Raw genomic sequence first — 25,338 nt, 5'->3', positions numbered from 1 at the left:
TGTAGAGAAAAAAGTAGACAATTCCGGGAAAAAGAAATATAGAATTGTCATCGACTACGGAAAATTAAACCAATTTACCGTAGATGACAAATTTAAATTCAATCCTAGACAAACTAGGTAGATCACAGTACTTCACCACTCTGGATTTAGCCAAAGGTTTTCACCAAATCTCCGTTAGAGAGGAAGACAGAAGAAAAACCGCCTTCTCAACACCATTTGGGCATTACGAGTTTATTCGAATGCCATTTGGATTAAAAAAGGCTCCATCAACTTTTCAAAGATTGATGAATAGAGTCCTTAAAGAACATATTAATAAAATATGCGTCGTATATATGGACGATATTTTAGTATTTGGCACTTCTTTAGAAGAGCATTTAACTAATTTAAAGCAAATATTTGAAGCCCTAAGGCTAGCAAAGTTAATAATACAAGTGGACAAATGTGAATTTCTCAAGAAAGAAACAAAACTTAAAGATACCTAATACCACAAAAAGAATAAAATCATTTTTAGGAATGATAGGGTTTTAGGAAATTTATTCAGGATTATGCAAAAATTGCACATCCTATGACGCAATATCTAAAAAAGGACAAACAATAAATATTTACAACCCACAATTTATTGCAACGTTTGAAAAATTAAAGGATATAGTTACAAATTCACCTATATTACGATATCCTAATTTTAATAAACAATAAACTGATGCAAGTAATTTCGCAATAGGAGCAGTTCTGTCTCAAGACGGTCACCCCATTGCATATGCATCAAGAGCACTGAATAATCATGAAACAAATTATGCTACTATCGAAAAAGAACTCTTAGCGATAGTATGGGCAGTGAAATATTTTAGGCCTTATGTCTTTGGTAGGCAATTTGATTTGGAATGCGACCACCAACCATTGAAATGGCTAATGACAAAATACTCCGGGAAGGACATAAGTCCAAGACTTCAAAGATGGTTAGGATTTTGGGCGAATATAATTTTTCCATTGAATACATTAAAGGGAAAAACAATTATATAGCAGACTTTTTGAGCAGAATAAGAAATAACGAAATAATTTCCCACATAGAAATTTTCCAAGGGGATGAAGGTGGCAGCATGTCAGTAGAAGCAGAAACTCTCCATTCATAAGAAGAAAATTCAGCATTTGAAATTCCAATATTAGATACAATTGTTAGCAGGTTTAAAATGCAAATAATAATAATAAAAGAGAAACAAATCTTCGTCGAATCTATATTTAATTACAAACGAATTTATATTGATCAAAAAGATATTGAAGAAAATGGAATAAGAGACATTATTAGAAGGGAAATACGAGTACGAGTATGTAGAGGAAAAGTAGGTATATATTGGCATCTTAGCGACCATGAATATTGTAAAGTACATAAAATTATTGAAGAAGAGTTTGCATCTAATCTTAACGTGAAATTTGTCATATGTTCTTATTTAGCAAAAGACGTTGACAACGAAGAAGAATTAAGAAAACAAATTGCATTATGTCATAAAAATGAAAGTGGTCACTGTGGAATTATAGCTACTTACGAAAAATTAAAGAATAAATTATGTAGTCCTCATATTAAAGAGCAAATACATCGGGTAATAAACAATTGCGATATATGTTCAGGCCGCAAATATGATCGAAATCCTATAAAACACAAATTTTTCATTACTGAAACACCAAAAACTACTAATGAAATAATTCATGTTGATACCTACGTAAATAGCAAACATTCGTTTATCGTCTTCATGATAAATTTTCAAAACATGCTACATGTCTACCACTTACGGACAGGAATAGCAGAACCATTGTAAGTCAACTACAACAATTTTATCCATAAAAGGAAAGGTAAAGAAAATGGTAATCGACAACGAATTTAGAGCTCAAAACATTGAAGAGTTTTTAAAAAGAGAGGGAATACAATACCACATAACTAAACCGAATAGTCACACTGGAAATAGTGATGTGGAAAGATTAAATAATACAATCACAGAAAAAATTCGGACTCTAAATCTTGAGCATTATTTACCAATTACCCAATAAATTTTTAAAGCTATCACATACTACAATGATACTTATCGCAGCACAATTAAATGCACCCCAATAGAAGCACAAAATAAAATAATAGATCACGCAATAATTTATGATAGGCTCTGTAAAATAACACAATTCAAAATAAATAGAGCAAATATGAATAGGGACGAATATTCAAAAACTAGACAAGAAGGTTTTATAAAATACAATGAAAATGTAAGACATAAAGAGGAACCAAAGTTTAAGAAAAAACCCTTACAAAGAATTCACACCACTAACATAAAAAGACCTACCAAATTTGGCAACTAATTATCGAACATCTATATTAAAATAAATCATTAATTTAAATTTGCAGGTAATAATGTGAATATTATTATTAATCTCATCATCTTTAGTAGGAGTAAGAGGTAATTTAATCACTAAAAAAATAACACAAACTAACGGATACATAGGAATTTATAATAATAATCAAAGCATACCGATAGAATCCGATTTAATCTTACATAAAGTAGATATTTAAGAAACAAAAAATCTACTCGCATCAATGAAAGATAACGTAGATATATTTAGTGAAAGTCAAAGAAATTATATAATAAATCAAGTAGATATACTCATAAGTAAACTAAAAACAATAACACCTACAAGTAGACAAAAAATGGGACTAATAAACTGCATTTAATACTGATAAAGAAGATATTACCAACCACCTTAACACAGTCGATTCTAACTAACGTAATTCTATAACAGAATTACATCAGCAAATAAAAATTAACGGTCACTCAACAATACAGCTTATTAAAGAAACAATAAACCAAAATCAGAAGAATGTTCTTTATCAGATAGGAGGATTGTATAAAACTATAAAAGATGTTTTGTTACAAAATACCTATTTAGAAAAATTACTTATGTTAAATTCAATTAAAAACATCATATTGAACATATTCAAACATATATAACTATAGCACAAAATGGAATAAATTATGCCAATATTAAGATAGATTATTATAATATAAACAGATTATTATAACATAAACATTGGAAAAATTAAATACTTAAGAACGGCAATATTTGAAAAAGAAAGAGAATTAATATTTGTAATCAAAGTACCTAAAATATTTTTTAATATACAAGTAATAACTGTGATAGGTATCACTTTGTATAATTTGATAATAATACTAACCACACATGCACCATATGATTGTTTAAAAGAAGTCCGAATCTCGTTTTGTTATAATAGCACAATTTATTTAACTTTATAGGTACTGCGTACTTATTACTTTTATATTTAGTACCCAAAATATTTATCGCGTAATATTTATAAGTCAGTGTCGACTTGACCGAAGCGCGCACGATCTATGTACATATATACTTCGTAGCGAAAGGTACTTTGCGAATAGTGCGTGACGAATTGTTCATGTGCCGATGGGCGAACTGCAGGTGACGAATTATGTAAAACGAATGCGTGAGCTTCCCCCTTGTCCATTCCATTTGTTGGTTGGGTTGGTATAGGCGTGGTGAGTTATTGGTGTTGCGTTGCAGTAGCATTCTGTGGTGCATTGCGCTGTTTTATTAGGATGCACCAGTTTTACCGGGTAGAGGGGGTGGATGCTTAACTCATTTAAACATCTTGGGCCCCTTAGGCGAATATTTTGCCTAGTATTATACGTATAAGTATGTATTTCGACGTACTACTGGTGGAGTAGCCGAAGCGCGGAATACGTTCCGACAGCAGAAGTATTTCTTGTTCGAGTTGTAATATATTTATCCGTGTGTGTAGAAAACGGATTTTGGTTTGAAACACACCATATGTATTTGAATGTGCATTGTAATATGCGAAGCTCCTTTATTTTGCGGGTTTATCCGACTTATTATTATAGTAAACATGTGGATGCGTTGTTTGCTCTTATTCATTTTATTTGCGGTTTTTTAAATTTCTTATTTCATCGGTATGGTATATCGGTTGCTTAAGTAGTATTTGCTTTTTCTGTATTATCGGCAATTGTTTGCATTCAATTTATTCTTGGCTTATGAAGGATAGTAACACCACGCCTGCCTCAGATATGGTCAGAATGAGTACTCCCTAGCCCTGGAGTTAGGGCTGTGCCAATAGAGGGATCTTCCGAGAGAGTGGCCGGTAATTGCGAACGGCTTCATTAGCATTATAATTTTTTAAGTGGGATGTTCATGCTTTACAACAGATTCTCACCAACTACCCTTATGAGGAGCGCTTATGTAGGGGCGATAAGAGCGACATCTGCTTTTGTTAGTTTTTTTTCCATTTTACATCTCTGTGGGGCAATGTTGTATGAAAAGTGTCGATTTTTTTTGTGTTTTTACTTTTTGAGACACTTTTGCTATATTTTATGTTTAAGTGCTTATGCACTAATTTGGAGTTTAGTAGCCCGCCACCGCTCTAGGATTTTTTTTTTCATCATTGGCGAAAGCCATCCTGCGGGGCCGAAAAGTTGTATGTGCTTTTAATAATTTGGACTGACAGAGGTAACTCTGACTTTGTTGTTTGTACCAATTTGTGGAGTATTGGAAAATTGTGGCTCTAGTGGTAGTCGTACGACGTACCGGCCATTATTTGATTGAGCAGTTATGGGGGGAAGTTTCCTTAAATTTTGACATTTCCTTAATTGTGAATTAAGGTATTTGTTTTTATTATACTCAACTTGAGTTGGTATGGTGGTAACCAGTTCTGTAACTAGTCCATTTTGTATTTCGCTGTGTAGCGTGTGAACTTTTTGAGCCTTTGAGCAACATGGTGTCTCTTGGCTATATTTAGAATTTTGTTTTTCGGGATTTGCTTTTGCAATTAAACCCGTGGTTCTTGATTTATAAGCGCTTTTATGGGGCGGGATGTTATATGTGCTGTAATAAAGCATTGAGTGATGTCTTTTATGACAATATATGCAATTGAATTTGCTTTTGCAATTTTTATATGTGTGCGCATGTGACAAACAATTTGTCCATAATTTTTTTGATATCACGAAATTGTTTCTTTCATTAATTTTAAGTTTTTTAAACTTCTCGCAAGTTATCAGTTTATGCCCTCTTGTGCATAGTTCGCATGACGTTTGTTTTCTTTGTTCTGATATGAACGTTTGCGTTTTGTAAAAAATTATGTTTGATTTGTTTTTGCTTCTAACTTGGGGTCTATTTAAGCTTCTATTTTGGTCGTGTTTAATGTTCTTTTTTTTGATTATTTTTTCTTCTAACCTTTCCGCAATTTCATATTGGATAGTAAGGAATTCTTTCATTTGCTGCCACGTTGGGCACTTTCTTCTCGATGAGAGCGATTGCTCCCACAAAAGCAACGATTTTTCTGGTAATGCAGCTGTGCATATATTTACCAGAATGGGGTCCCAATTATCTGTGGGAATATTCTGTGTCGATAAAACCGACAAACAATTTGAAACAGTGGAGTGAAGCTTTATGAACTCTTCACTTGTTTCTTTCTGAATTTTTGGTAAATTCATTAATATCGTCACCTGTTTGTCGACCAATATTCTCTCGTTTTCATAACGTGCTTTTAGAGCTTCCCAAGCAAAATTAAAATTTTCGTCATTGAGAGCGAACTGTTTCACTATTACGCCCGCCTGACCTTTGGTTTTGTATCTGAGGTGATACAATTTCTGCGCTTGTGATAATTCAGGATGGTTTATGTACACAGCTGTAAACATGTCCCGGAAGGACGGCCACTGTTCATAACCACCATGAAATATATCTGTATCGCATATTGGCACTTTGAGGTGAATGCCTGAACTTGTCTCTTGGGCTTGTCTTTGTGGCAGCTCTACTCTCGATTGTGGAGTAGGTGCAATTGCTCTTAATAGCTTTAGTTGATCAGAAATCATTGCCTTTGTGTCTTCGAACTGGTCTAGGCAGTGTTCATATTTGGTGTAAGCCGAGGATTTAAAATTTTCTGGTAGATCTGAATCATCAGATTCTACGATTACGTCATATGCCGCTTGGAGACGTGTCCAAAAATTGTCTAAATTGTCTTTTTTGATTTCTAAGACCGATTCAGAATTGTCTTGAATCGGTGAAGATGAAAATCGAGTGCAGTATCGTATCAAACTGTCACTCTCAGCAATGAATTTTGTATAAGAAATGTCTTTACCCCTTTTTAGTTTTGTAGCACCTTGCTTTGAGCGTGTAGCTTCAGCCGGTGTACACGGACTTTTTTCGACTGAAATCATTTTTGGAACTTTTAGCAACTAAGTGGCGAATTTTAATGCGCGAATGTGGATGTGCGGCTTGTAAGATCGAATGTTGACGTGTTGATAGGCGAACGACAGGTGACGAATTGATCTATCTGCTCAGGGCCCATCCTTTATGCTGAGTGGGTTGATGTAGTGTGGTGAGTTATTGGTGTTGCGTTGCAGTAGCATTCTGTAGTGCATTGAGCTGTTTTATTAGGATGCACCAGTTTTACCAGGTAGAGGGGGTGGATGCTTAACTCATTTAAGCACCCTTATTTAAATAAAGAAATAAATGCTGAAATTTCAAATATATTCAAATATAATGATAAGATTTATGAGTACAATAGATAATTAATTACAAGTGTTAACTCAGAAATAATTAATATTAATAACGAAATCATAATTGTAAAAAATTAAAAAAATTATTTAATTCAAAATAATTGTGGCTCGGAAACATTACAATTAAATGGAAATTATGTAACAAAATACAACAACTGTTCTATAGAATTAACAAACCAAAAATTTGCAAATAATTACAAAATGTTTGTTGACAAAATTATATCATCACAATCCAACAATATTACTTTTAATGCCACTCTATCTTTAGAAGAATTAAAATTAACGTCGATACATAATCTAAAAATAAATAGAAGAAATAAAATACAACAATAAAGTTGTAACATACAGTGTACCAACAGTGGTAATATTAATAGTAACATTCTTTACAATAATATTAATGAGCAATCATTGTAAAATAAATAAAGAAAGAATTCAGGAGAATCCTTCGTCTAGGGGCGGAGGAGTTACATATATAGTTCCACAATCAACAATACGTAATGAAAACTCCAACGTAGAAAAAATAATAAGAAAATACTTAAATCAACCCAATAACATTACTGTATAAAACATTTATTTATTTGTTGGTTTGATTTAAATTGAAATGCAATCACTTCATCGTAAACAAACAAGTATCAAAACAACATTGAGTTTGAATACCACAATAAGCTTATCTTAAAACAAAACAAATGACAAAACATACAATATATATGTAAACAAACCTAAACAAATAATATTATCTGTATCTAAACAAACTATCAACTAGTAATAAGTAAACATACTAGTTAGTATAAATAGAAGTAAGAACCATGTAATAAGTAAGTCTTAAGAGTCACTTGAATAAAGGAAGAAGTAACAGCTTAAGCTTGTTTTTTAATTCAACCTTATTTCATACTCGTATAATTGGCGCAGTCACGCAGTTGTGTATCTTAAGAAATACAATAAAAGTTTACCTATCGCGAAAGTGAATAAAATAATAAACTGTTAAGGTGAAATTTAAATAAAATTAAATTAAAATAAAACGTAAAAATAAGTGACATTAACGCAGACGCAGTATTTCAAAGTTGTGAGAAGATATAAAAAAAAATGTATTTTTGGAAATCAATACACGGATAAAATAAAACATGAGCCGCTTCGACGCCAACAGGAACGTTGACGAAAGGGATGGACAAAGCAGCAATCAACAACAACAATTGGAACAAATGGCAAATGTCATTAGGCAACAAGAGGAAGCAATTAACCAAATGAGGCTACAATTCGAGAACGAGATGCAGACACAATCATTATTAAACACGAAGGAGCTGTTACAACAATTTAGACAGCTAAGGTGTTTGGACGAGGGGCATAATATAATGGCGTTTATAAAATTAGTGGAAGCCATCATCAACTTATGTCCACAAAACAACCAACTATTGATAAACCTTGCGATGAAAATAATAGCTAAAGAAAAGATCCTGGGAGATGCAGGGAGATACATACAAGAACTAGGCGACAACCCAACATGGCAAGAAATTAAAACTAAATTAACACAACAAGGAAGACCAAAGACAACATATGGTGACATCTTTAACAAATGCAGAAATATAAAAGTAAGTAAATTAAGAGAATTATATGCTTATTTTCAAAAGGCTAAATTTGAGATAAATCAAATCTATTTATTTGATGAGGATAAGCCTTATTGTTGACGCCGCCTCCGCCCAATTTCTTTTGCCACGTCTGTATCGGCAGAGCAATCTTTTCCTTTTCTCTTTTCGAAGTTTTAATTCGCGCGCAACTAAACACTTACTAAAAAGTTGCGCGCTCTCTTCTTTTGCGACAACGCTGCGATACAGACGTAGGTAAGTGTGGTTCCAATTTGTTTATAATTAAATATAAGTATTATAAGAAACCTTTGTTTTTTATTTAATATTTCTCATCATTGAAACGAGCGAGCACCGTGCTCCACCACCCGAATTATCATTGGTCCTTCGAGCCGGATAACAGGTAACAAGTCGATTTTTTTATTAAAGTGAAAGTGCATAATTTGCCCGCTTTAGCAACTCGCAAGTTACAGCCAAACATATTTTGGATTTGTGCTCTGCAAGCTAAAGACAATAGATTGGTTAATTTTGGCATCATTTATGTACAAAACCCATTGTGCTGTGTGAAGTGGAGACCAAAACTTATTTTTGGCACTCTACCCACAAAAGCAAAGCACAAGATTGCAGGTAGTATTGTACTTCATTTAAGTACAACAACAAATACACCTGGCAAATGCACTATTTCACTTTGCGAAAAAAACCACACTCTCTGTTATTCGAGAAAAAATTATAAATTTCTTGGACGCACAAAACCGTCTGGAGCATCAACAATCTCTCTCGGTTTTTTGGTTTTTCTTATGGTTAATTTGAGTCTAATCCCTCAACTCTGCCTTTCCATATATTGCTCGAATAGCAATAAAGGCAAGCAGTAATAACGCAGCTGCAGTTTCGCGAGTGGAAAAAAAAAAAAAAACAAAATACAAAAATTAAAACAAGTGAAGTGAGCGACGACAAAAATTGGTGAAAAGTTGGACGGCTAGATCGTCCAACAGCAAAATCAGAGCAGCAAAGTGAGAGCAGCAAAGGCGAAGACCCAAAGAAAGTAGCAAAGCAGCACCGGCCAAGCAGAAAGGTGAAGTGAGCGACAGCAAGAAAGCCAAACGGCGAAGTGAGAGCAGCAAAGGAAGCAGCAAAGGCAAAGCAGCACAGAGAAACAGCACAGGCCAAGCAGCAAAGGCAAAGCAGCAAAGGCAAGGCAGCACAGCAGCCATCCCAACAAACAAAGGAGTGTAGTAGTGAAATCGAAATAGTTCGAAAATAACCCAGTGCACAAAGTGAAAGTGAATGGTGGACATACATCAAATAAGTGCTTTTGAATTTCTATTTGTATTTATATTTGCATTCAAATAAAGCAACTAAACACAAATCAATTTTGTTTGTGTACATAGTTAGGGACTAAGCGAGCAAGTGCATTGGGACGATTACCCAGCAAGCACTTTCAAATTAAATTTGGGATTGCACTAAATTTGCAAGTGCAAGTACAAGTGCATTGGGCCGATTACCCAACAAGCACATACTAATTAAATTCGGAAAAATACTTTCAGAAATAATTTGCTAAATTGATTAATTTTTTGTGTGCTTTCTAATATTCACTCTTCACTAAGAAATAACGCACTACTAATTTAGAGTCTGTCCGTGATTGGTACTATAACTTTTGAATTTTTGCACCATATTTGCAAATATTTTTTTTAAATTTTAATTTCAAGTTCAGACCCGATTTTGTGCAACATTTTTGCAGTTACGGTTCAATTTTTGAAAACAATGGGATCAATCAGAGCCTTTACCACAGCTGCAGACGCTCTACTGGAGTTTGAGGAGTATTTTACTCCAACAGAAAACAATCAAAGTGCCTACTCTCTTGAAGTTCAACAAGCTGAACTGAAATCTCTGTGGGCAGAGGTAAAGTCAGAGTACAAGTTGTGTTTGCCAAAAGTGGATCCTTCTGACACAAGCTCAATTGACGACCTCAAACTTAAATATACAAGCTGTTACCACGCTTATGTGTGTTGCGCGGCCTTGATGGGCGAACACATGCACAACCTCACGGCGTTCAACCAAAGCCCTACTTCCAATTCGACAGTTTTTCAACCTGAACGGTTACAACAAACTGTAGAACCCGTGAGGTATACCATCAATCTACCGCCATGTGATACCGAAATATTTCATGGCGATGTTTTACAATGGCCCTCATTTAGGGATTTATTTGCTGCTATTTATGGGAATAATCCAAGGCTATCTCCGGTAGAAAAATTATTCCAATTGAATCAAAAAACGCGAGGTGAGGCAAAATCTATCGTTTCGAAAGCGCCATTGACGAATGACGGATTCACATTGGCTTGGAACAATTTGTTGTGTAGGTATGAAAACAAGCGAGTGCTTGTCAATACACAGTTAAATTTATTATTCATGCTCCCGCACATCTCAACAGAATCTGAGACCGAACTCAGAAATTTACAGCGGGAGATTAATAGCTGCATTTCAGCTTTACAAATACATGGCATCAATGTAGATAGCTGGGATGCCATTTTTACGTATTTGTGTTCAATCCAATTACCGGACTATACACTGTCGCTTTGGGAACAATCTCTGGATTCGGATTCAGAGATCCCAAAATGGGTCGAGTTAGACAAGTTTTTAACCTTAACCCGTTTGGGGAACGCTTGAGAGAGTATCAAACCTCAAAGGCGAGTTGAGTACTCAACCCAATATTAAGTCGGCTGATGGTGAAGGTCGGATACCAACCTTGCAATCAAGGATTGGATCCAGGCCCATCAATTCCCATCACGCCAAGACAAACAATACCAGATGTAAACTGTGCTCATCTCAATCGCACATTTTGAAAACTTGTCAAAGATTCATTGAGATGCAGCCTAACGCACGGTTAGGTGCTCTTAGGTACAGCCATGGTGACCATATGTCACAACGAGAGCACCTTCACTGTCAGAGCCCTGATTGATTCGGGATCTGAAGCCACCTTCGTAAGCAATAGTCTGCAAAAACGCTTACATTTGGCAACCAAAAAGCTCAGCGCGCGAGTTTCAGGATTGAATAATACCTTGTCAGGACGAGTTCAATCGGTATGCTCGATCACAATTGGCTCGCCCCGTAACAAAAGTTTGAAACTAGAAGCGGGAGCTTTGGTACTGCCAAAATTTACTGGACTGCTTCCATCCAGATCAATTAACTCTTCAATTGTCAAAAGGTTACCTAATATCCCCTTAGCGGATAATAATTTCTATACGAGTCAAAAGGTTGACTTGTTGATTGGAGCGGATCTTTACCCGAAAATCATTCTAAATGGGGTAAAATTGAAGATCTCTGGATCCCTCGTAGCACAACGTACAGTGTTCGGTTGGATTATAACAGGTTCTGTTCCCTCCGAAGAAACCAAGGTAACTGGCAAAGGCCACAAACAAAATTCAACAATAATTCAACAGCAAACACAAAATCATTTTTGTAGAGTAAATAATACGAATTTTATATTTACACAACAGAAACAACATCAGCAGCATCAACAGCAGTACCAACTACAACAGGATCAAACTAACGATGATGGCGAAACAAATGATGCGCCCGGCTCATCGAATCACACCGATACGCATGGTAGCGTCGGTGTGCCGACACTGCCTGCAGCAGCGTTATCTCTGTCAGCAACATCCAAAGGCCAACAATTTCGCTTATTACACGGGCGCCGCTGAAACGGTGGCAGCAACGGCTGTCACAGCTGCAACGCACCGATATGCTGACGCAGCAACGCCACCACTACCACCCCAATCACAAACGTTGGCGCCATCATCAGCTGTGGCGGCCTCACCACACCAGCAACACTATGCCACGAGCAACGCAGTGGCGCCATTGTCCGATGCCATTCACCACCAGCAGATGCAGCTACAGCTACAACAACAATACGAGCAGCGTTATCAACTGCAAACAGCCTATTATCATCAGCAACAGCAGGCGTCGCCGTCTCAATCGCAGCAAGAAGACCAACATCCGTCTACACAATACCTACATGCGGTGGCCACAACAACAACAGTAAATCAACATGCAGCGCGCAGCAACAGACGAGCAACGCAGTCGACAGCCACACACCACACAACGAACACATCACAAGCAGCAACAACAACAACCGTGTCAACGAACGTCATCAGTTACGCAAAGCTCTGACCAACGAGGCCTCTCCCGCATACCACATGCCCAAGATCGAGCCAGACTCGAGTCGTCTCTCCGACTTCGGCATGCTGGTAACTTCCTTTCGGATTGGCGGCATGGCAACGATCGACTGGGACTCGATTCGTCTCAGCGACATTGTCCGGACCGAACCAGACTCGATTCGTCTCGTCGGCCACCCCATCCGAAGCGAAGGCTTGGACGAGACGCTCGACGTCAAGCAGATGCAGGCCGTATCATCAAGGATAGGCAAGCAACACTACGGACGTTTACTCCCGGCTCATGTTGCCCGGGTTACAACCAGCGGCAATGAGCCAACTCATCGCCCAAAATACGTCGCTGGGTTATATCATATCCGGCGTCATCTAACATCGGCACAATAAAGTGCACTGGCTGTCAACGCCTCTCACATTCACCACCTACCCAGGATCGAGTTAGACTCGAGTCGTTTCGCCGACCTCGGAAGGTGTTGACTTCTATGTAAATTGGCGGCTTGTCAATGAACGACTGGGGTTCGATTCATCTCAGCGGCATTTCCCGGACCGAACCAGACTCGATTCGTCTCTTCGGCCACCCCTTCTGCAAAGAAGACATGGAAGAGAAAGTGCAGGAGCCAGTTAGTTAAGTTAGTTTTAAGTAATTTATTGTAAACTGCATTTGCAGTAATACTGCAAGGCGGGGAGAATGTTGACGCCGCCCCCGCCCAATTTCTTTTGCCACGTCTGTATCGGCAGAGCAATCTTTTCCTTTTCTCTTTTCGAAGTTTTAATTCGCGCGCAACTAAACACTTACTAAAAAGTTGCGCGCTCTCTCCTTTTGCGACCGCTTAGCGATACAGACGTAGGTAAGTGTTTGTCCAATTTATTATATTTAAATACACATATTATATGAAATTTTTGGTTTTTTATTTAATATTTTGTGGAATCATTTGCGCCGACCGTTTCCCCACGGCCAACCACATCTACGGAACGAGCGAGCACCGTGCTCCACCACCCGAATTATCACTTATATTTATAAGCCATATAGGGTAGACAGAGATTTAGTTAGCTTATTAATTGCAAAAATTGATGTACCTATGAGATCACATTTAAATGAAAATTGTTCGCTTAACGATATTATAAATAAATATTCTAAAATTAAAGCTTCAGATGACACTAGAACGATACATATTGCACATAGAAAAAGCTTAAGCAAACAAAATTTTACTATGAATAAAACGCAATATTTTCACACTAATTAAAACACAAATAGGAACAGCTTAGTTACACGAATTCAACCAAATACCAATACATTATATATAACAAAAATTATCAAAACATACAAAATACTAATACACGACAAAATGAACAGTATTCACACAATTTTACGCAAAATTATGGCAGAGGAAATAGTAGCAACAATACCAGATTTTCGCGTAGAAGTACTAATAACAATAATACCACACTTACACCTGAACCAATGGAAATAGGTATACTCGAAGACAATGAAGTAAATTTTTTAATAACGCCTCAAGAACAAAACTCCCCATAATGAATATAACGATAGGAAAAACTAAAATTAGTTGCCTTATAGATACAGGATCAACTACAAGCATTTTAAAAGAAGGGATATTATTGGAAAATTATCCCAAAATAAGAATGAAATATCTTATAAAATACAAAACAAAAGTGTAGTAACCACACCATCTCCAAAAGAGTTTGGATGCTTTGGCACCCTTCAGTGGAAACTATTGAACTTTTCAAACACAAAATTTTCAGGTGTAATAGGCCAAAATTTCTTAAAACCTTTAAAACCCAAAAATTAATTGTGCGGAAAACTACGTTGATATTTAAAAAATAAAATTTATTTCGAAGAATTTAATTATTCCCAATACATAGAAAATGTTTGCAATTTGGAATATACTAAACAAAATTATCTAAAAGATAAATTCAATTTTTCCCATTTGAATAAAGAAGAACATCAAGCAACCTTAAGGCTGCTCAATGACTTCGAAGACCTTTTCTTTAAATAAGAACATAAACTATCATGCAGCAATGAGGTACAGCATGAAATTATAACAACAAATTGTAAGCCTTTATACTCCAAAATGTATAGATATCCTCAAATTCATGAAGAAGAGATAAAACGCCAAATTGAAGAAATGCTACAACAGAAAATAATTAAAGAAAGCAATTCACCCTACAATAGTCCCTTATGGATTGTAGAGAAAAAAAAAGACAATTCCGGGAAAAAGAAATATAGAATTGTCATCGACTACGGAAAAATAAACCAATTTACCGTAGATGACAAATTTAAATTCAATCCTAGACAAACTAGGTAGATCACAGTACTTCACCACTCTGGATTTAGCCAAAGGTTTTCACCAAATCTCCGTTAGAGAGGAAGACAGAAGAAAAACCGCCTTCTCAACACCATTTGGGCATTACGAGTGTACAAATGAGCATCCTCCCCCGGGCATCCACACACACGCAACACTGACACGCACCTTCATCATACCCACGTCACAAATCAGCAAAACTTACATTCCACACCACACACCAGCTGATTCCACACCCAAAAGAAAAGAAAAGGGGAGCAAAAGGACAACTGCAACTCACTTCGCTTTCGTTCTCCGCAGCAACAAGTACGCGTGTGCGAGCCATTTTTTAATAACGTTTCTTCATCCTCCAGTTTATTCAACCTTTTATACATCAAGTCAAAAGTACGCGTGTGCGATCCGTTTTTTGAACAGCGGTTTCACCATCCTCCAATTTTTTCAACCTTTTATACATCAAGTCAAAAGTTACGCGTGTGCGAACATCTTTAAACGGCGTGTGTGCCATCCTCCAGTTTTTCAACATTTTTATATATCCAGTCGGAGTTACGCGTGTGCGAACATCTTTAAACGGCGTGTGTGCCAGCCTCCAGTTTTTCAACATTTTTATATATCAAGTCGGAGTTACGCGTGTGCGAACATCATTAAACGGCGTGTGTGCCATCCTCCAGTTTTTCAACATTTTTATACATCAAGTCGGAGTTACGCGTGTGCGAGCATCTTTGAAGGGCGTGTGTGTCATTCTCCAGTTTCAACATCTTTTCATCCTGAGTCGGAATTCTCAGCCGATACTCATTTTACAAATTACATTTTTGAACGGCGTTTGTGCCATCCTCCAGTTTCAACATTTTTTCATCCTGAGTCAGAGTTACGCGTGTGCGATCATCTTCGAACGGCGTTTGTGCCATCCTCCAGTTTCACCATCTTTTCATCCTGAGTCGGAATTCTCAGCCGATACTCATTTTACAAAGTATTTAAAATTGTACATAAGCTAAATCCAAACGCAATATAATTACCTACACTAGTGCACGCGTATGCACATTGAAGTAAGTCCATTTTTTAATTTTTCTCTAAAACCAAATTTGGTGGTCATCGAGAAGGTGAGTGCGTGGGAAAATTTAAGAATTCGAGGTGCACAGGAAAAAGTGAGGTTATGATTTTTATATAGTCCTTCGAGACAAAACGAACGGCACTTTGGTGAAGCGGTAAAATATATATATATATATATATATATGCATATATATGTAAAACAATAACAAAAAGTTTTACATATGAAAGTGAAATTTACATGGTGAATTCACACCAATCTACATATGAGAAAACAAAAAGTGTGGTGAAAGAAAAAAAAAAGAAAAAGGGTGCACAAGTGCAGTGGAATAATATATACATACATACTAAAGCTAAAAGTAAAAGTGCACAAAATTGTGAGATTAATAAATAATATTAATAAAAGTTAACAAAAAGTGGGTGCAAACTAAAAATAAATAAAACCCGGGCGCGGACATAAAAACCCATAAATAAAATACGGGCGCGAACTTATAACAAACAAATAAATAACAACAAAATACAAATAAAACAAAAGTAAAAAAAAAGGAAAGAACCATCAACACAGCAAGCGGAACGCCGGCGTTGGAAGGAATTCGCACCGAGACAAGTCAGGAAACGCACCCCGGTTAAACCAAAATAAATTCCCAAAGTCCCTGAGAAAAATCAGAGTGAGTGTATCCATTTCACTTTTGATTCTATTTATTATATGTATATATGTATGTATGTAGTGTTGCGCAAACGGTCAATTTAATAGAACCGATAGAAAATAAACCCGTTTTATAAAAAATTTTTCGGTAATATCAACTCTTATTTCTTGAAAAGAGTTTTCGGTACCATATATCTCTATTATAATAAAATATACATACATAAAATTTTCTGAATGAGCACTGACTCAAAAGAACCTAAAGCAGAATTCTTAAGAATTCCGAAAATGATTAATGACGATAAAAGCCCATGTACACCTGCTGAAGCTACACGCTCAAAGCAAAGTGCTACAAAGAAAAAAAAGGGGGAAAGACATTTTGTATATTAAATTCTGTTCATAAAGATATGAACATGAAAGTTTTGTAACCTTAAGATAGAATTATATATACAAAATTATATTTTTGACACAACTACATTAATACATAAAAATATACATGTAAACAATAAATTAAATAAAAAGTATATACAGGGCCACTAAATGTCAAGTGCAATGGTAAGCAACAAAATTGTAATATGAGACTTTCTCATAAAAAATGTGAAAATCATTGCACATAAAAGAAAACTCATAAATTAGAGTATACATAATACTAATATTAAAATACAAAATATACATACTCGAAATATTAATGCACACAAGCAACAGATAAGAAAGTATCAAGCGTGTGTACGTATGTGTATAAGTGCGTTAGATGCACTAATCTAAAAAACTATAAAATAACAATGCGTTGGTATCTGAAAATTGCAATAAAAATATAATACATATTTACACATGTGTATACACACTAAGCATACACACATATACATATATACATAGTTAAGAAATTAGAATTAAGAAATGTATTGAGGGAAGAAATTTTAATAAAGAAAATCAGAGTCAAAAGTGAACTCTCACAGTACAGACTTAAGCAAAGACTGTTTTTTCTGTATATTTGGTCCTTCGATCCTCTTTTTGAAAAAGAATCGAGCAAGTGCAAGTACTAGAAGCCTCTTAAAAGAAAAAGAGCATTACTTAGCCAAGTAAAAATAAATGTAAGCCGGAATAGCAAAGACTACCCGCATTTATAAAAATTACTTTTAGTAAAAGTTAAAAAAATTTTTAAAAGCGTCCTTGTGGCTATAACAACAAGAACAGTGCAAAAAAAAAAATATATATATATATACAAAACCATCTATAAAGAAGCAAATATGAAGAATTTGCTAACACGACAGAAGGAGTTGGAGGAGCAGAAAATCCTGAGCGGAAAAATAAGAAAGGCTTCATGTCTGGAATATATGGATCATATTCAGACTGTTATGAAAGAGTTTACTGCAAATCATAATAAAATAATGGCTAAGAAGAGTCAAGAAGCTGAAAATACATTGCGAAGAACTACTTCGAGCATGTAATGCAAACAATGGAGAATTCTGTTCAGAATTTAAGAATTCAAAGTACTGCCGAAGGTGTTTCAGCAGTGAGCAGCATGTAGCAAATAGAATCTACGCCACAAACTATTCAGGTCGTACCACCTGAAGCCGCGTCTGGCGTTGAAAGAAAATATCAACGTCGTGCAAAAATGCTCAAAAGCACGATGGATGAAATACGAAGAAATGCATTAGATTCTCTCGAGCAAATGAGAGAATTGAAAACCAAGCTTCAAATACAATTTGAAAATGTTGAAGAATCATATTTTGAAACTCAAAATATCAAATTAGTTGAAACAACTGAAGAATCTATTGAGGAACAAATAGATGTATTTCGTCAAGAATACAAAATCATCATCGAAAGGAAAACGGAGAAATTAAATAATTATAATTCACCACAAACAATGTATTCCAATATAAAACTGCAGGAAATTAAAATTCCGATGTTTTACGGTAAAATGAAACAATGGTCGTCATTCCACGATCTTTTTAAACGTTTGGTGCATGATTCGAAGCACTTTACAGAAGTGGAAAAGATGTTCCGATTGAAGACATCATTAGGTGGAGAAGCTGGTAGATTAATTCAACATCTACCAGTAACAGCAACAAAAGCATGAAGCAGCTGTTAGATACCACCAAAGAATGCATTTATGCTTTAAAAGGGCTAAATCTAAATTTAAATGACGAACAAGCCATCATAGCTCGGATAGTGGTTCGAAAACTAGACAAAGAAAGTCTACGTTTATACGAGCAAAACGTAAAAAAAAGTAGGGATGTACAAAGCCTAGATGACGTCTTCAGTTTTCTGGAACAGCAATATCAAGCTCTAGAAGCAATACGCGACAGAAAACCAACTAAATGGAACAATCAAAAGCAGCCACAGCGAACACCTACATTTTATACAGCGGCACAAAATAATTGTGTATACTGCAAGGTTCCTGGGCATCAAATTGGTGAATGCAGAAAGTTTCAGACATTGACTACGATGAATCGAAGAAGATTCATAACAAACAACAAGTTATGCTACATTTGCCTTGATCACGTATATGAAGGAAAATGTAATAATAAAAAAGTGCAATAAGTGTGAAAGAAATCATCATAATTTATTGCACTTTAATGAATTCGAAAAAGGAAAAGAAGGAAGTGAAGAAAATGTCACAAAAACATCTTCCACAATGATGACGAAACATTCGGAAATGGCGATACTCCTAGCAACAGCACAGATAAGGGTGAAGGCAGCAAATGGAAAGTATGTGACATTGCGAGCTCTAATCGATCAAGGATCCCAAAAAACTACTATTTCCGAAGAAGCATCTCAAATACTTCATTTACCAAGAAGAAGAGAAGTAACTGAACTACAAGGTTTAGGAAATACCACAGTGGGAGTGTTCAAATTTAAAATCAACATTAAAATCAAGCCGAGATTCCTGCGCAACGAGGCGTACAATGTCGAAGCACTAATTTTGCCGAAATTAGCGAGTGCTCATCCAGACAAAACGTTTAAATGGGATGTAGAACAATTGAAAAACTACACTTTAGCTGATCCCAATTTCAATAAATCAGATCGAATCGATATTGTCATTGGAAGTGACATATATGCCGACATACTAGAAGAAGGTATATTTAAAAAGGATCGAATACTAGGTCAAGCTACGAAATTGGGCTGGATATTGTCGGGAGTTTTACAACAACCGAGAAAAAACAATACAATTTTAGCAGCGGTTACTACAACATTGGAGAAGTTTTGGGAAATAGAAGACACTACAACTCCAGCAGATACAGCAGATGATGATGAATGCCTAAGAATTTTTGAAAAAACAACAGTAAGAAATGGAAATAATCGATTTGTCGTCAATCTACCTTTTAAACAAGAAAAAGAATTGGGCGATTCTCGCAAACAAGATATGGCGAGGTTTCTTAATCATGAGAAAAGGTTCGCTACAAATAACGAGTTAAAACAACAATATGTGCAATTTATGAAAGAATATTCAGAAATGGGCCACATGGAAAAAGCAAGTGAAAATAAATGCGGAAAATACTATTTGCCACATCAAGCAGTGATTCGAGAAGACAGTAGAACGACTAAACTACGAGTAGTTTTCGATGCGTCTGCAAAAACTACAAATGGAAGTAGTTTAAATGACATCCTCTTCATAGGACCGAGACTTCAAAGAAATATTATTATATTTGACATTATAATCAAATGGAGACTTTGGCAATATGTATTAACTAGTGATATTGAAAAGATGTTTCGACAAATTAAAATAACAGATAGTGATCAAGATTACCAACGTATATTGTGGAGAGAAACAAAAGGAGAGCCGATAGAAGAATACAAACTACAAACAGTTACATATGGGACAGCATCAGCTTCTTTTTTGGCAACGAGAACTTTACAAGAAATTGCCAAACTATGCGAGCCCCACAACTATTTGCTTTCAAACATCATTAAAAACGACTTCTACATGGACGATTTAATGACAGGAGCAGATTCAATAGATGAATGTAAGGCCATTCAGTATGAAATATCGAAACAACTACAAAAATATGGATTTCACTTAAGGAAGTGGATGTCAAACAACAGTGAAATCATAGCAACAATTCCGGTGAATATCGCGAATGAAGTAAAAAAATAGCAGAAGACGAAACAATAAAGACATTGGGTATTCAATAGGATCCTACCAAAGACATGTTTGGATTTAATACGAATCTTTCAACGCAAAAGCTGGTTACAAAAAGACCATGATTTAGCGCGAATTTTCGACCCAATGGGATGGCTTTCACCAACAACCGTTATAGCAAAGTTATTTATACAGAAACTTTGGTTGATGAAACTCAACTGGGACGAGTTACTTGACGAGAATTTAACAAAAGAATGGCAAGAGTTTATGCAGCATATACCAGAGATAAAACGAATAAAAATTCCTAGATGGTTTGAAACTAAAAACAACTTTAAATTTGAACTACATGGATTCGCAGATGCTTCAGAGGAAGCTTATGCAGCAGTTGTATATGCTAAAATTGGATCAGTTATAACAATTGTTGCTGGTAAAACTAAAGTGAATCCAATTGAAAATAAGAAAACGTTACTAAAACTGAAACTATGCGCGGCTCACCTACTTGCTAAATTGCTGCAAAGGATAAAAACAGTCATCAACAGAGAAATGAAAATATTTGCTTGGAGCGATTCAACTATAACGTTAGCATGGATAAATAATTGCCAAAGTAAAGACAGATTTATTAGAACACGAATAGAAGAAATCAAATTACTTGTTTCCAATGCGAAATGGCAACACGTTGGAACAAAGGACAATCCAGCTGATGTAGCAACCAGAGGGGTACTGGCGAACAAACTAATAGAACACGATCTATGGTGGAAGGGACCAGAATGGTTGCGGAACATCATTGGCCAATAAAGAAGATTATTCAAATCGATGCAACGTATGTGACAACCTCGACAACCTCAGAAGAATTACATTTCTTGGATAAGGTAATACTTAAATATTCTAGTTTAAGCAAATTAATAAGGGTAGTAGCTTATATTTTGCGATTTGTAAAAAGAATAAGAGGGAAAAAATGCCCTGAATACTTAGTTAAATCTAAAATGAAGGAAGCTGAAGAAATGTTAATAAGATATCAGCAAAAATTACAATTTAGAGAGGAAATTCAGAGTTTAGAAATAAAAAAAGAAATTAATCATAAAAGTAGCATTGCAAGCTTAAATCCAATTTTGGATAATAAGGGAATCCTTCGTGTAGGAGGTAGATTGAGTAATTCAAATCTTCAATTTAATCAAAAGCACCCAATAATATTAAATAAGTCACATTTGTCATCACTGATAATTGAAAATATTCATAAAATAACTTTACATGGAGGAAACAAGTTAATGGAATCAATGATTAGAAGGAATTACTGGATTGTTGGATTGAAAAATTCTATAAAAAAGACAATTCGAACTTGTAGTAGATGCGTACGTTACCGCAAAGAAGTAGCAAAACAATTAATGGGAAATCTTCCAGAATTCCGAGTATCTATGTCAATTCCATTTACACACGTTGGTATAGACTATGCAGGACCGATCCATATGAAATATTCAAAAGGACTAGGACAAAAAACATTTAAAGGATATATAGCTGTATTTGTTTGTATGGCAACAAAAGCTATTCATTTAGAAGCAGTAAGTGATTTAACAACCGAAGCGTTCCTAGCTGCTTTGAAAAGATTTTTTGCTAGAAGAGGTAAAAGTCAACATATATATTCGGACAATGGAACAAATTTTGTCGGAGCTTGTAGAAGATTAGACCGAGATTTTAAAATGGCAATCAAAAATAATTCAGCCGTAGCTCCCATATTAGAAGCAGATAAAATTCAATGGCATTTCGGGCCCCCGGCAGCTCCTCACTTCGGAGGAATTTGGGAGGCAGGAGTGAAGTCGGTGAAATATCATTTAAAAAGAGTGATAGGCGAAACTAAATTGACCTTTGAAGAAATGATTACTTTGCTATCACAGATTGAAGCAGTACTGAATTCACGACCTTTATGTGCGATAGATAGTGAAAGCGATATAGACGTTTTAACGCCTGGCCATTTTTTAATAGGATGTCCAATAATAGATTGTCCTGAAGCAATTAATGATAACCAAATAGGTTCATTATATAGATGGAAATTAATACAAAAACTTAAAAAAGACTTTTGGAAACGATGGGAAAGCGAATATGTTGTAATGTTGCAACAACGCATGAAGTGGAAAACCAAACATGCTAATCTCGTACAAGGACAAATAGTTATTATTAAAGATGAAGAAACTCATCCAGCCAAATGGCCATTAGGAAAAATTATTGAAACTCATCCGGGAAAGGATGGAAATATAAGAGTTGTAACTCTAAAATTACAAAATGGCACACTTAAACGGCCCGTTCACAAATTATGCCCACTGGAGGTAACAAACAGCAGTAGAGCAGAGGAAGCAAATCATGTGACAAGTTTGCTGACTTCGAGAATAACAAAAAATACTGCAACCTCAGAACGACCGAGTAAATCAAGCAAATTGATGATGTGGTTCTTAACGATACTCATGCTAGCAACACAAACTAAGTCATTATACATTAATGATACATCTAAATCAGGAGCTTCAGTGACTAAACTAAAAAATAATACAGCAATATATTTGGAACCGATTAGTAAAATAGACATAATAAATTCAAAATGGAATTTAATAGTCTATTACGAATTAGGTACTTATTATGATCGGATGCATAAAATACAAGAATTTATTAACAGACTTGAAAATCAATGCAAAATATTGACCTATTACGAAGATGCCTGCATAATGATTACTGCAACTTTAAATGACAAATATAATAGTCTTAAAGCAAATAATGAATTGTTTATGAAAAAACAAAATAGAAAAAAGCGAGCACCATTCGAATGCGTTCGTTCAGTTTACCATATATTATTCGGAATTATGGATGCTGATGACCGAGAAAATATGGAATCAAATGTTAGAAATATTTTCGACAACCAAAGAGATATAGCAAAATTGTTTAAAAAGCAGACATCGGTAGTTGATTGTACCATAAATATATTAAAAAAGAATTGCTATCCTCTTCTTGGGTTAAAGATATTGAAGATATTCCAGAACTACGAATAAAACCTTTTGATTCAACATTAATAAACAATACCAAAGATATCGTACATCTTAAACAACAAATAGAACTCCTCAAAACAGAAAATATAAAATTAAAAAGTATAAATTTTCATCACGTAAGTGGTCACGTTTCGCTAACATTAGTTTTGATAATAGCATTAATCATTACTATTTTATATATAAGATCCAAATGTGTAACAAGAACTGTGACTATTCCATTTGAACTTCCAGTTAGACATAATTAAAAAATATTAATAATAAAACATAATATACAAGTAAAGTTAAGATACAACTTTGGCCCCTGGCAGAATGTTCATAAAGATATGAACATGAAAGTTTTGTAACCTTATACAACAAAATTATATTTTTGACACAACTACATTAATACATAAAAATATACATGTAAACAATAAATTAAATAAAAAGTATATACAGTCCACTAAATGTCAAGTGCAATGGTAAGCAACAAAATTGTAATATGAGACTTGCTCATAAAAATGTGAAAATCATTGCACATAAAAGAAAACTCATAAATTAGAGTATACATAATACTAATATTAAAATACACAATATACATACTCGAAATATTAATGCACACAAGCAACAGATAAGAAAGTATCAAGCGTGTGTACGTATGTGAATAAGTGCGTTAGATGCACTAATCTAAAAAACTATAAAATATCAATGCGTTGGTATCTGAAAAATGCAATAAAAATATAATACATATTTACACATGTGTATACACACTAAGCATACATACATATACATATATACATAGTTAAGAAATTAGAATTAAGAAATGTATTGAGGGAAGAAATTTGAATAAAGAAAATCAGAGTCAAAAGTGAACTCTCACAGTACAGACTTAAGCAAAGACTGTTTTTTCTGTACAAATTCATTTCCGGGAGTGACAGCTTAATTAAATACTGCACTCGATTTGCATCTTCACCGATTAAGGACAACTCTGAATCGGTACTAGAAATTAAAAATAAATCTATTGACAACTTTTGGACACGCCTCCAAGCGGCATACGACGCAATAGTAGAAACTGGTGATTCAGATCTACCTGAAAATTTCAAACTTTCGGCTTCGCCAAATACGAAAATTGCTTAGACCGCTATAAAGACACAAAAGCAATGATATCAGATCAATTAAAGCTTATAAAGGCAATTGCACCTACTCCCCACAGTAGAGTAGAGTTACCACAAATGCAAGCCCAAGAGGCAAGTTCAGGCATTCATCTCAAAGTGCCAGCGTGTGATACGGAAATATTTCATGCAGGTTATGAACAATGGCCGTCCTTCCGGGACATGTTTACAGCCGTGTACATAAACCATCCAAAATTATCACAAGCGCAAAAATTGTATCACCTCCGATACAAAACTAAAGGTCAAGCAGGCGTAATAGTCAAGCAGTTCGCATTGAATGACGATAATTTTAATTTAGCTTGGGAAGCTTTAAGACAAAGATACGAAAATGAGAGAATATTAGTTGACAAGCAAGTAACGATACTTATGAACTTGCCGAAAATTCAAAGAGAAACCAGTGAAGAATTCATGAAACTAGAATCCACTGTTTCAAATTGTTTGTCGGTTCTATCGACACAAAATATTCCCACTCACAATTGGGATCCTATTCTGGTAAACATCTGTACCGCCGCATTACCAGAAAAATCATTACTTTTGTGGGAGCAATCGCTCTCATCAAGAAGAAAATGCCCAACGTGGCAGCAGATGAAAGATTTCTTAACTACCCAATACGAAATTGCGGAAAGGGTGGACAAAAAAGTAGTCAGAACTAAAAACGTTCAACAAGACTTAAATCGAAGCTTCAATAGACCCCAAGCCGGAAGCAACAATAATTTAAACAGAAGCTTTTTCAAAACACAATCGTTCACAT

The 25,338-nt window shown here is 35.2% G+C and overlaps 3 protein-coding genes across 19 annotated transcripts in view; 1 reads left to right on the top strand and 2 right to left on the bottom strand.

Moving 5' to 3' along the window:
* LOC125779099 (glutamate receptor ionotropic, kainate 2) overlaps positions 1 to 25,338 on the bottom strand; it is a 2,985,835-nt gene that overhangs the window by 161,101 nt on the left and 2,799,396 nt on the right. The gene's annotated exons all lie outside the window — the stretch shown is intronic.
* Positions 1 to 25,338, bottom strand: part of LOC125779129 (uncharacterized) — a 530,169-nt gene that overhangs the window by 421,797 nt on the left and 83,034 nt on the right. The window lies entirely within an intron of this gene.
* Positions 7,296 to 13,370, top strand: LOC125779180 (uncharacterized). Its single transcript, XM_049459821.1, has 2 exons — positions 7,296 to 8,164; positions 11,650 to 13,370. Exon 2 carries the CDS (start codon positions 11,705 to 11,707, stop codon positions 12,320 to 12,322), a length of 618 nt encoding a protein of 205 aa, XP_049315778.1. The 5' UTR covers positions 7,296 to 8,164; positions 11,650 to 11,704; the 3' UTR covers positions 12,323 to 13,370.

This window comes from Bactrocera dorsalis, chromosome 6 (genome assembly GCF_023373825.1).
Source record: "Bactrocera dorsalis isolate Fly_Bdor chromosome 6, ASM2337382v1, whole genome shotgun sequence".
Taxonomy (NCBI): Eukaryota; Metazoa; Arthropoda; class Insecta; order Diptera; family Tephritidae; genus Bactrocera; species Bactrocera dorsalis.
This window is presented reverse-complemented; position numbering and strand designations above follow the sequence as displayed.

What these genes read in the sequence shown, in the direction of transcription:
- LOC125779180 (XM_049459821.1), top strand. Translation starts at nt 11,705, where the DNA reads ATGATGGCGAAACAAATGATGCGCCCGGCTCATCGAATCACACCGATA.